This window comes from Pelmatolapia mariae, linkage group LG20, assembly GCF_036321145.2.
Source record: "Pelmatolapia mariae isolate MD_Pm_ZW linkage group LG20, Pm_UMD_F_2, whole genome shotgun sequence".
Taxonomy (NCBI): Eukaryota; Metazoa; Chordata; class Actinopteri; order Cichliformes; family Cichlidae; genus Pelmatolapia; species Pelmatolapia mariae.
In genome coordinates this window covers 11,024,148-11,037,768 of record NC_086244.1, presented here as the reverse complement: position 1 = coordinate 11,037,768, position 13,621 = coordinate 11,024,148, and the positions used below count along the sequence as shown (strand labels likewise).

General features: G+C 42.9%; 1 protein-coding gene across 7 annotated transcripts in view; it reads left to right on the top strand.

Moving 5' to 3' along the window:
• Positions 1-13,621, top strand: part of LOC134619393 (NACHT, LRR and PYD domains-containing protein 12-like) — a 121,540-nt gene that overhangs the window by 102,381 nt on the left and 5,538 nt on the right. For 4 of the 7 annotated variants that reach the window (XM_063465220.1, XM_063465218.1, XM_063465219.1 and 1 more), the window contains exons 7-9: positions 7,031-7,204; positions 8,945-9,124; positions 12,234-12,410. In XM_063465220.1, the coding sequence (XP_063321290.1) occupies positions 7,031-7,204; positions 8,945-9,124; positions 12,234-12,410 (531 nt within the window). Of the gene's footprint in view, positions 1-1,178; positions 1,252-1,609; positions 1,746-3,476; positions 3,554-3,669; positions 5,510-7,030; positions 7,205-7,394; positions 7,936-8,944; positions 9,125-12,233; positions 12,411-13,621 lie in introns of those variants that run through there. The other 3 variants (XM_063465225.1, XM_063465224.1, XM_063465227.1) reach the window with 3 other exon arrangements.

Genomic DNA, 13,621 nt, shown 5'->3' with positions numbered 1-13,621 from the left:
CCCCGGGTGATCGCCAAAACAAAAGCAAACAATTAACAGGACAGCAAGAGTAACGATCAGGAGCATCTCGTCTTCGTTATCGTTTCCCTCGTACGTGTTATTACTGCGATTTTAGCGTTTTCACTTCACAACTAAAGTGTGCAGTTTACTTTGTGTGCACTCAAATGGAGTCAAGTCAATTACCACCACCTGTGGTCAAGTGCCATAGCCTACAGCCAGATGAACTTGTGGCACACATCTGAGCCACATTTGAATTCCTGTTTCATGCACAATCCATTTGTAACTTTTAATTTTTTCTGTTTTTGTGTCTTGCAAATAAACCTTTAAACTGATTGAAATGATGTTATGTATTTATTTCTGGCCTTTATCTATGGTGGCCCTGAGAGGCCAAACGGACTGCAACTTAAGAAAACACCAGCAATAAAAAAAACACTGCAAAAGCACAAAAAACACAACTGAAACAGGAAAAAACAAAACGGAAGTGTTTCTGGGGAGACAATAGTAATTAGTAATAAACAGAGCCAGTGTGACTAAGTGGAGCTTGTGAGAGTGAGTGGATTGAAGAAAGTGAGGGACTCAGATGTGTCAGTTGGTTTGTCTTTGTTTTTGAGTGTGGAGGAGAGTTAGATTGGGTTGGTTTTAAAGCTAAGTTAAGAATATTCTGAATTTCAATTCAATTTTATTTATATAGCACCAAATCACAACAACAGTCGCCTCAAGGCGCTTTATATTGTACAGTTTTATTTCCAAAACTTGCATATGATCTTCAGTTTGCAGCTGGACTATCACATAGCAGCTGGAGCAGTCTCAAATGGAGGCCAGTCCACTGCTGCCACCTGTGGCCAAGTGCCATAGCCTACTACTAGATGAACTTGGGACACACATCTGCAGTAGAGGCTGAGTGGCTGCTCTCACACCTGGAGCATCCAAATCGACCCACAAACACGTTGAAAGATGCAATGCCATCAATGTGGATTGTCCAGACTGAGAGACCTCTTCCCTCTGACCCCTCCCCAAACCCTCAAACCCTCCTACCCACCTCGACATACAAACTCTGTGTGGCTTCATGTGTTCTGTTGATGTTTACATGATCGAAATAACTTGAACACAAACACAAACAAAGAGGAAGACCGCACCGGAAGGAAAAAACTACAAGTCCCAGCATCCTCTGTGTTTAGGGAGGAGCAGTGAAAGTGAAAGTATTGAGCCTCCGTTCAGAGCAGCAGGAGGAGGAAGGTGGAGCTGAGGCAGGTGAGTGTTAACATGAATATGTTTCTTCTTATTACATAAAATAATTCCACGCTGTTCGTGTCTGTGGGTGAAATGTGAGGCCGGTGGGCTCCTCTGAGCGCTGGTTTCCTGTAAGTAGAGAGGAAGTGGCTTGTGTGTGTGTGCCTTCCTGTGTGTGTCCTTGTGTCAGTGGAACTGAATCAGTGTGTTAGAGAAAGTGCTCCTCTACTGTGCCGTCATCGTGTGGATGCTTCTTTTAAAGTTGGAACTCATGTTTTTATGATCTGCTTCATTTCATTGAATCTTTATTTCTAACCATGAAGTCCCTTTGAGGTTACAGCCTCAACAGCACCTCTGAGTGTGTGTGTTTACCTCTCAGACTAACTCCACCCTGACATCAAGAAGATGGAGGAAGAGGATGGAGCAGGATCTGCAGCATCCAGCTGTGTGTCTGTGAGGAGTGACTGGTCCAAAGAAATAAATCCAATGTTCAGTAATGAACCTGCAGCAACAATGTAAGAGAGCTGCTGACTCATTTATTCAGTGTAAATAATGATTTTTGATGCAATGAGAGAAGAAAAATGACAAAAACAGTTTTAAAAATAAGGATTAAAATATTAAAAACTATATTTTTGAGTTTACTGATGTAGTACAAAAATATATGAACATAACTGTATATAGGACAGATATTTTACGGTTCTTTTAGGCAGCACCAAAAAACAAAAAGACAATTTTTAAGCTGTCTGAGGTAGTGAGTCAACATGTCACACTGGGTCAAAGGTCAGGGAGTAAAAGTGTGTTTTAAAGCAGGTTTAAAAGCAGCGAGTGAAGGAGCCTGTCGAGGTAAATCATTCCATAACTGATCAAATTGAGTTGGTGGACCTCTGTGTGAAATCAAGAATCTGGTTCACAGAGAGGATAACCCTCAAATGGGCTGTACAACATTATATAATGAGACAAAAACAGAGATTATCGTAGCCATCGCTCTCTCGCATGGACGTGGCAGTCTTGCTGTCTGCTGCGAATCCTCCCCGTACCTCCGTGACCTCGTCTGGTATCTGCTCCCTCCTCTGTAAGAGACAGTAAAGGAAAACACGTCTCTGCCTAGTCTTGAAAATCTAATCTTATCATCCATTGTTCTTCTAGGGCCTCTTCTTCTTGTGGCCTCAGCTAACTGCTAATATTTAAATGGCTAACATTAACATGTGTGCCAGCCAGGTTGTTCAGTGTTGTGACAGTCAGCTGCTTCAGCTGCTGCTGGGATGGGCTGTGGCAAAGAGAACAGAGAAAATCAAAATCAGAGTTTTTCTCTGAATTAAAAGCAAGGAAACAACAATATATTCTACATGGTGAAACTGATGGTTTATGGTGTTTGGGTCGGTTTTTCTGTATTTATGCAGATAAAGTGTAAACTCAGATGAATTATACCATCAAATGTTAAAGGAAAATATGAGGATGAGTGTCTGTGAGCTGAGAAGGACGTGAAGCGAGCAGTTTATCCCAGAGCTGAAGCTGCTCTGTGTGCAGAGATGAGCTCAGATTCCTGCTGTGATTGATCAACAGTCACAGAAATGTAGACTTGTAGTTATTACTGCAGGATGGTCACAGCAGATACTGATAAACATGTATTATGAGGATGGATGATCAAGTTTCTCACTCTCTCCTTTAAATCTCAGTTTTTTTCTTCTTCACAGTTTATCTGTTAATTTATTCATGAATAACACTGATAGAGTTTCTTTTATATTTCCCCTTGAACATCACCTTATTAGGGCGGCATTAGGAAATAGCCCCCCTCCAAAGAATGAATAAATGAATGATGATAATAATAAAATGATTAAAAAGCAGAGCTCAGAGTGGTAGATGGTCAAACATGGATCCACGGGTGGTTCAACTGCATTTGGTGACGTGACTAAAGCAAATCTTTCAAATAATCCCACCATCAACGGGATGTTGTCTCCTTTACTACGGTTACTTTACTTGGTCACCGTGTGAATTTCTTTGAAATGAACCAAATTCTTTTATTTGTTGGTTGTTGCATATTTAAGCTCTACAGTCAGGAAAGGAGGAGATGAGGCCTCAACGATGTTGGGTTGTAGCTGTGGTTCAGGTTAGAGTGAGTGTCCATGGAATAAATGTAAGTCAGTGAACTGGAAACATGACTGTGTTCAAACTTTTCCTTTTTATAATGAGTCTAATCAAAGGTGCACAGAAGTATCTCCACTTTGACTTTTCTGTGTCACCATCAGAGCTTCGGCACAGTGTGGAGAAAGATCCAGAAGCAGAGCTGGACTGCAGACAGCCAGTCAGAGCAGCTGTGTACAAAGTAAGACTGAACATCTGTCTGCTGATGGACTCATTTCTGAAAACTGGACTTCTTGTGTTGTTCAGACATTGAAGAGTTTTCTTTCTCTTTAGTCTCATTGTTTTTCTTTCTTTCAGCAGATGTTGGTCTGCAGGAGGTTTTAGATGAACATAAGATCAGTCTGAGGAGGAGATGTGAACGTGTGACTGAAGGAAGTGATGAAACAGGAAGTAGAACCCTCCTCAACAGGATCTACACTGAGCTCTACATCACAGAGGGACAGAGTGAAGAGGTTCATACCCAACATGAGGTGAGGCAGATGGAGACAGCTTCTAAGATGGACGCCCTCCATGATGCTCCAATCAGGTGCCAGGACATCTTTAAAGCCTTCCCTGACCAACAGAGACCCATCAGAGTGGTTCTGACCAACGGCGTGGCTGGTGTTGGAAAAACCTTCTCAGTGCAGAAGTTCACTCTGGACTGGGCAGAGGGCTTGGAGAACCAACATGTCAGTGTGGTGGTTCTGCTTTCATTCAGGGAGCTGAACCTGATCAGAGATGAGCAGTACAGTCTTCTGGAGCTGCTCCATGTTTTCCATCCAACATTACAGAAGGTCACAGCCGAGAAGCTGGCTGTCTCTCAGCTTTTGTTCATCTTTGACGGCCTGGATGAAAGCAGACTTTCACTGGATTTCACCAACAGGAAGCTGCTGTCTGATGTCACACAGAAGTCATCAGTCAGCCAGCTGCTGACAAACCTCATCCAGGGGAATCTGCTTCCCTCGGCTCTCGTCTGGATAACTTCCCGACCTGCAGCAGCCAATCAGATCCCTCCTACATGTGTTGACAGGCTAACAGAAGTACGAGGCTTCACTGACGCCCAGAAGGAGGAGTACTTCAGGAGGAGATTCAGTGATGAAGAGCTGTCCAGCAGAATCATCTCCCACATGAAGACATCCAGGAGCCTCCACATCATGTGTAGTATCCCAGTCTTCTGCTGGATCACTGCTACAGTTCTGGAGCACATGTTGACTATAGAGCAGAGAGGAGAGCTGCCCAAGACCCTGACTGACATGTACTCACACTTCCTGCTGGTTCAGACAAAGAGGAAGAAGAACAAGTACCATGAGGGACATGAGACGAGTCCACAGGAGCTGACGGAGGCTGACAGGGAAGTTCTTCTGAAGCTGGGGAGGCTGGCGTTTGAACATCTGGAGAAAGGAAACATCATGTTCTACCAAGAAGACCTGGAGCAGTGTGGTCTGGATGTGACAGAGGCCTCGGTGTACTCAGGAGTTTGTACAGAGATCTTCAAAAGAGAGTGTGTGATCTTCCAGAAACCAGTCTACTGCTTTGTTCATCTGAGCATTCAGGAGTTTCTGGCTGCTGTCTACATGTTCCACTGTCACACCAACAGGAAGACAAAGGTGGTAGAAGGTTTTCTAGGGAATTTCCGAGAAGAATACAAAAACAGATCTTTTTTTAAGAACATGTTCAAGTCTTACAGCTTCACATCACTGGATGTCTTTTTGACTAAAGTCATGGAGAAATCCCTCCAGAGTAAAAATGGCCAACTGGACCTGTTTGTTCGCTTCCTTCATGGCCTCTGTCTGGAGTCCAACCAGAGACTCTTAGTAGGTCTGCTGGGTCAGACAGAGATCAGTCCAGGAACCATCCAGAGAGTCATCAACAACCTGAAGGAGATGAACAGTGATGAAATCTCTCCTGACAGAAGCATCAACATCTTCCACTGTCTGATCGAGATGAACGACCTCTCAGTTCATCAGGAGATCCAAGAGTTCCTGAAGTCAGAGAACAGATCAGAGAAGGAACTCTCTGAGATCCAGTGCTCAGCTCTGGCCTTCATGCTGCAGATGTCAGAGGAGGTTCTGGATGAGTTGGACCTACAGAAGTACAAAACATCAGAGAAGGGACGACAGAGACTGATTCCAGCTGTGAGGAACTGCAGAAAGGCTGGGTGAGTCCAGATGTGATCATTAACATCATTGATCAGTGTAGGTTAGTAGTTTAATTTTGAAAATAAAATCAGATTGTAAGCACAAAGTGTTTGTGTCCGTACGCTGCAACCTTCCACACCATCCTTTATTGTACAGACTCAGCAGCAGCTCCATGGATCCCAAATCCAAGAGTGGAGAACAGATTTGAAGTGTGTCACATCCATGCAGTCACAGCTGTTTCCACCATGTTTCCACTGATATTAATCCTGTTCAATGACATGTTTCATATCAGTGAATATGTTCTTTAGGACGTCCACTGACATGTTTAAGTGTCCTGCTGGAAATCACTCAAATCATCCATGAAATCCATGAAAAATCCTTTTAGTGTTTCTAACTTCACCCTCTGTCGTCTCTCTCTCTCCATCCTCCTCACTGCTTCTTTCACTGATAATCACACAAACATCATATTCAGCTACAAAATAACACAATAATATCATCTGATGATCATTATTAGAAGAGCAGGATCCATATTTGATATCAGAGTAACACACTGCTTGGTTATGTGCAGTCATCATCAGTGACTGTGGGTCAGACAGAAGCTCTCTGATTGGTTGCTGACCTTGGTCACCTGTCCACTCTCACCTGTTTGTGTTTGCTCTCTCTTTGCTGTCTCCATCCTCTCTCTCTTTTCTCTCCCTCTCTGTCTTTGTACCGTCACTCAGGTCCAATGGAAACAGTGACATTTACAAACCAATCAAAGACAAACTGATCCATGTCAGGTTATAACAATATTCAAAATGAATACACGCTGCTGCTGGACACAGACAGGTGACATCATTTTGACTTGCTGTCACCTGGATCTGGACTCATAAACACTGAAGCCCTCAACAGGAATACAAATCATTTTCTGCCAACTAGCGACACACCAGCAGATAATAGCTCAGAAAGCTAAAATGAGCCAATCATTTCTGTGTTTAGTTCCCCTGAAATCAGATCTGATGTCAGCAGCTCTGAGTTCATTCATCATTATTGTCCAGTGATGAGATTTCTGCTCCGTTTGGTAACAGTCAGCAGGTTTTTCCTGCGTGTGGACGTGAACAGTCGTACCTGACAGCAGCAGGTAGCAAACAGAGATCATCTTTCCAGCTGGAACTCTTCACTGAGCTGAACTCATTCAAAATGTTCTGGAGTCAGATTCAAAATAGGAAACAGTCCAAATGTGTGTCTTCACTCTGACTCTTGATCAGATCTCAGTGACAGACTGTGGACGTTATGGAAGCCTAAATGTGACACCACCTTCTTCCTTCATCTGCAGATTAAAGCCAAACAAAGATTCTCATTAAAAGTCTGCAGGTCTGAGAGAGACTCAATCGTTGTGTCATGTTAAACACAGTAAGAGGAGCTGAGGCACAGATGTGAAGAGCAGATGTTCATCAGATTATGACCTCACTCTGTTTTGTCTTCATATACATTCAGTCTGTGTTTATAATGCAGATTTTCTGCTTTTATAATAACACATTTTATATTTTCTATCATGACAGACTGACTCGCTGTCGACTCTCAGAGTCTCACTGTGAAGTTGTGGCCTCAGCTCTGAAGTCCAACCCCTCCCATCTGACAGAGCTGGACATGAGTGAGAACAAGCTGCAGGATTCAGCAGTGAAGCTTCTGTGTGCTGGACTGGAGAGTCCAAACTGTCGACTGGAGACTCTGAGGTGAGTTCACTGACTGCAGCTGTTGTTGTTTTTCTATATTTCAGGTCTTTGATTGATGTTTGAAACTTTCTTTAGTTCCTAAATGTTCAGGATGTGTCTGAAGACAAATGTGAAGAAGTTTGAGTGCTTTCGGAAATGTTGTGTCTTTCCAAACGACTGAATAACAGTTTTTCCTTTTGGCTCCAAATAGAAGTGACAGACTTGAGCAGGGTTCATTTAAAGGCTGACAGAAGTGGAGTGGTGACGGGGAGATGTTTGACAGGACAGTGTTTCAGCCTCCACAGGTTCATGTTGTGCTCCATCAGTCAGTGAAGATGAAGTCAGTACTGATGAGGCTGTAGAGTGTGTGAGGGATGTGAATGAGGATGATGAAGATCTGATGATAGCAGATAAAAACAGGCTGCAGAGACTTTGAGCCATACAGGGCACACAGTGTGTGTACAGAACAGCTGAAATCATTCTGGAGGCCTCACTGGAATATGGAAGCATCACAGTACAGCTTCACTAAAGTCTCTGATATGAGATGAGAAATGAAGCAGCCAGAGCTTTTTCATGAGTGGAAATCCACTGTGACTGTGAGCTGCTGCTACAGCCTCCAGATTAGCCAGCAGCTCATCCTGCTCAACATTTTCTCACCAACTTTAATGGAAGTGTGATGTTTTCAGCTGGAGTGATGGTCAGGGTGGCCTCCCTCTCCTCTTCTTCTCCTCTTCCTCTTTCATTTGTAAAGCCACTTCTGCTGCTTTCATTCATTTGGAAGTCCTGTAGCTGAGTTTGGGAGAGACTAACAGCCTCGACAGCAGAGGGGAGAAAGGCTGTAACACCACCACTTTACTCTGTTCTACCTGTCCTATCATTTTATCAGAAAACATATATATGGTCATGTTTTTACTATGTTTGTCTTGAAGATGTAAGAAGATCACATGGTGCTTTTTCTTATTGTGTTGGTTTGTTTCCTGTCTCTTGGATGGAGCCCAGCTGTGCGTGGCCCCTGGGCCTGTGGTCAGAGTGTGTGCTGGATAATCCGGCCCAGGATGAGGCCAAACTGACATGGGATGAAATGTCTGTCACATAGTTGAGCTTAGTGTAGTTTCATTTCTGCACAATTTAAAAACAACCAAAACTTTTTTCTGTCTTTTCTAAGTTATACTGTAGACTTTCTTTGATACTGTGTACAAAAGGAGCAGCTTTTACTTTGAAGGGGAGCCGTCTCTTTTTCCTCTTCAGTTTGGATGATGGAAGCAAATGAGTGTGTGATGTTCTTTCAGTGTTGCACTTTGTAGACGCTCCCTGAGCATTGGTCTCACAGCCAGCTGCACATAGAGACCAGTGTTGTTAGTCCAGGCCAGAAGATGACTTGTTGGAATGAAAATGAGCTTGTAGTTTGTCTGCTTTAATAATGTGACTGGAAAAAGGTGTTGGACTTCAAATATGTCCATTTCTTTCACACTTCACCTTTAAAAGTGAAGCCTTGTGGTTCCTGGAAGGAAAAACACGACTTTTTCAATTCTTTATCCGGTTTTTATGATAAATGTACGACTTTAATGTGAAACACTCAGAGTTTTTTCTCTTGTTGTGATTGTTTGAAGCTGCTTCCTGTTGGCTTCAGCTGTTTGGAGTTTCCATTTTCTCAACTTCTACATTCTGAACCTTCTTCAGCTCTGAACAGATGATGAAACACTGAGTGATTTCAAGCTCACACTTTGTCTAATAAACTTACATCTTTCATTCTTTATACAGATTGAGGGACTGTGATTTGTCAGAGATCAGCTGTGATTATCTGGTAGCAGCGCTGAAGTCCAACCCCTCCCATCTGACAGAGCTGGACCTGAGTAACAACAACAACAAGCTGCAGGATTCAGGAGTGAAGCATCTGTGTGGTTTCCTGGAGAGTCCAGGATGTGGACTTGAAACTCTGAGGTCAGTCATCATGTTTTAGTTGTGCTGAGATGAATATAATGTGAAAGTTGTGCTGACACTAAACTGCAGACATCAGGCTGATATTATACTGATCCACACTGAGGATCTTCATGGTAAAGTCTGTTTTCTTCTTCTCTGGTTTAGTCCATTGACTGTAGCAGAACAATGTTCACATTTCAAACAGTGATACTCAACGTATGGCCCGTGGCCCACACGCGGCCTGCCCACCTTTCCTGATTCAGAGAGAGGGGACCCTGATTAACTGTGTAGTGTTCTTCCTCACAGTTCTAAGTATCAGACACAACAGTAGCTGTGTCCCAAAACGTCGGCTGCATCCTCCGGAGGCCGCATTTGAAGGCCGATTACGTCACAGCCAGGAGACGAAGGCTGTCCCAATTCGTCGACTCCTTCAAATGCGGCCTACAAATGCGTCCTTCATTTCACCGAATTTGAAGGATGGGTCGGGTTTTGTCCTTCATGGCCCACCATATCCCAGAATTCATAGCGCAGCCCATCCAAATTTCAGCTGTCAACAATGGCGGCTGCTAGTAAATTTTAAAATTAGTCTTTTTAATCTTTCTGGGTCAGAAAATAAACTTTTAACATATTTTCAGGTGAGAAAGTAGCTGTGTAAATTGCAAATATCTGTTTGGTTTATCAAGACATCGCATATTTGCAAAAGTGCGCCGACGTTCTCTGAGACGTCTGTTACCCACCCGCTCGATAGCAAGCCGGGCGGTTCAATGGTCACTCCAGCAGCCAAGAGCAGCAGACTCCTGGCTTCATCGTTTTCAGAACCTCGCTTTTTCGCTACTCAGGTTAAACATGATATATAAGTCACTTGGATAACTTAAAAATGTAATTGTTTGCCTTTTTTCGGTGTTTTATTTGTTCCGGAGTAAATCGGTTTGTCTGAGATTAAAGTTGTTAGATTATTAGATTAAATAAAACTTTATTAATCCATCGGGTGGGTTCCTTCAGGATTTTCACACAGCTAATTAAACCTCAAACAGAAAACTGATTAAACAGACCTGTGGGACGGTCGAGAATTTACGCCAGTGTCCTGTTATATTTTAGATAGCAAGGAGCAGACAGCCAAGTTTATTAAACTCCATTGAGACAGCGGTGAAGCAAATCTGAAGGCTAGACCGTCCCACTTCACAGCCTCGCACTTCCGGCCCTCTCGGTCTTCGAAGGACCCAGCCCACGTAGACCGCGAAGGCCGGGTCCTCTGAAGGATGCAGCCGACGTTTTGGGACACAGCTAATGAATAATCCACAGCTGAATCTCTCTAGCAGGTCAAAGGTCACGGGACACAGCAGACAGTCGGAAATATTATAACTCTGATCATTTATCAGCACATATCCATATGTATAAAAACAAAGCTGACACTGTGAGACTTGATCAGAGGTGTGATCATCACAGCACAGGCCTTTGTGTCAAAGTCACTGAGGATCAAACAGAAACACATGAAGCAGATTTTCCTCTTCTGGCTTTTTATAGCAGATAACCTTCAAAATATTCTGCAGTCGATCAAAAACTGAAGCAAACCATGAATCAACATGTGAACATGAGCTGATGCTGCTGAAGTGAAGCAAAGTTACAGAGGTTTGATTACAGACACAGCTGAGAGTTTGTAATCTGTCATCATTTTAAAAGGTTTCAATTTCTTCAGTATTGAACAGCAGAAATGAGGCTTTGTTTTCGGAGGCCGACAGCAGTGAACACAACAGCAGACTGGTGCGTAATAAGCAGTGAATAATGCAGAAAACAGATTTTTGAAGGTAAACTGTTCTTGAAGTACACTGAGAGAGAGAGAGCTGTGCAGGAAGTAAACGTCAAAGTCAGAGAGAATTCATGACCATGTTCATCAAACGTAAAGCGTAGTTTGGATCTTCTTTTGCTGCTGGTTCACTCAGTTTTGGTTGGAGACAGATGAAACCAGCAGCTTCAGGATCTGTGAGCTGTCCACTTTCAGCCGCGACGGCGTGTCCGTGTACGTGCCGTCGAGTGAACGATCCACGCTCTGTGTTTCCATCTCTGTGTGTTTAGCTGCTCTCATTTACTGTTTTATCTGTTTGCTTGTTGTTGAAATACTTTTGGGAGCTTTAACCTGAGATTCTGGCAAAATACATTTATATTAAAAATCGATTCAGGATTGAATGAATCAACATCGCTTTATTCAAATTAAAACCATTTAAATAGGAAAATCCATTTTTTACAGCCGCCTCTAATGCTCTAATGTCAGCTGGTCCATGTGCAGCTGGCTGTGAGGCTCAGGGAGCGTCTACAAAGTGCAACACTGAAAGAACATCATCCATAAATATTGAGAATTAACTGGACTCTCATACAGCGAGACTCAAATGCCTTTAAACATCAGCTTATCCTGCTGATCCAAGTCCAACACTGAGTTTGTAAAAACATGTTTGTCAATCATTTTGTTTGGTTTCTGAGGAAAATGATTCAATAACTTGCTGCTAATACACAACATTTCATCATATTTCCTCATAACCCTCTTTTGTCTGACCATTTGATCCCATTTGAATTTGCAATAAAGGATCCACAGAGTTTGGTGACAATAATGACAGTAGATGTTTGTGTGAAAGTGCTGGAAGCAAATGAGTGTGTGATGTTCTTTCAGTGTTGCACTTTGTAGACGCTCCCTGAGCACTGGTCTCACAGCCAGCTGCACATAGAGACCAGTGTTGTTAGTCCAGGTCAGAAGATGACTTGTTGGAATGAAAATGAGCTTGTAGTTTGTCTGCTTTAATCATGTGACTGGAAAAAGGTGTTGGACTTCAAATATGTCCATTTCTTTCACACTTCACCTTTAAAAGTGAAGCCTTGTGGTTCCTGGAAGGAAAAACACGACTTTTTCAAGTCTTTTTCCTGTTTTTATGATAAATGTACGAATTTAATGTGAAACGTTCAGAGTTATTTCTCTTGTTGTGTTTGTTTGAAGCTGCTTCCTGTTGGCTTCAGCTGTTTGGAGTTTCCATTTTCTAAACTTCTACATTCTGAACCTTCTTCAGCTCTGAACAGATGATGAAACACTGAATGATTTCAAACACTTTGTCTAATAAACTTACATCTTTCGTTCTTCATACAGATTGAAGGAGTGTGGTTTGTCAAAGATCAGCTGTGATTATCTAGCAGCAGCGCTGAAGTCCAACCCCTCCCATCTGACAGAACTGGACCTGAGTGACAACAACAAGCTGCAAGATTCAGGAGTGAAGCATCTGTGTGGTTTCCTGGAGAGTCCAGGATGTGGACTTGAAACTCTGAGGTCAGTCAGCATGTTTTAGTTGTGCTGAGATGAATATGATGTGAAAGTTGTGCTGACACTAAACTGCAGACATCAGGCTGATATTATACTGATCCACACTGGGGATCTTCATGGTAAAGTCTGTTTTCTTCTTCTCTGGTTTAGTCTATTGTCTGTAGCAGAACAATGTTCACATTTCAAACCTTCAAAGAAGAAGAAAAATCCTCCACTGGATAATTCACTGTGAAACTCTCAAACTCTTCATTCCACCTTATAGTCTGTCTGACACTGAAATCCAAAGCAAAATGTGCGTTTGCTTTAGATACAGCAGTCCAACACAAACATACACACATCATCCAAAACACAGTCCAACATCCAAATCTCCTCCACTGCCAGCATGAATGATGGGAAAGAGAAGGAGGAACACTCTGACATTCAGGGTTAGAATGAGTTTCATAAAGCAGACTGTGAAGATCAAAGCTGCATTAGAAGCTTACATGAATGAATGAGTGGACAGAAGTGGACAGAGATCATCTGAAGCACTTCAAAGGCTTTAAATCAGCACATTTCTCTTTATTCTTTATCAACTCTGTTAGTTTCTCTCAGTTTTCTGTGGAATGAAGCTAACAGCAGGCTAATAAGATGCTGACCAATAGGTTTTTATTAAAGGTTGTAATTTGTATATTAAAAAGTACCGGTGCTTTGGCTCAGCAGGGATCAGCTTACAGTTAGAAAACAGCTGCTGGATTGGATTAGCATGTCATAGCTATCTACCAAACTGCTAACTGGGGAATTTCAGGCCATCTATGGATCATTTTTGCTAACTGTTTATTCAGCTTAGGCTCACAGGGCTGGAGCCTGTGCCCTAGCTGTCATAGGGCAAGAGGCGTGGTCCACCTGCACAGGTGAGCAGTCCATCACAGGGCCAACAGAGACAGACAGAGAAGCAGTCTCTCACATCCACACCTACAGCCAATTTAGAAGCACCAATGAACCTAAGCAGCATTTCATTGGACTGTGGGAGAGCATCCAACCTCCACAGAAAGGCCCAGCTGACCAAAAAGCTTCAACCTACAACCTTCTTGCTTTAAGGCACTAGTGCTAACCACTTTTCCCCATTTCAGCCCAAATCCTGCATCTTCTTGTTTCTGACTCCAGGCCAGCTCCACTAAGACTTTCTAATCAGACACTGCCACCTAGTGGAGGAAGTCTTAGTTCCATTTGAAGCTTCA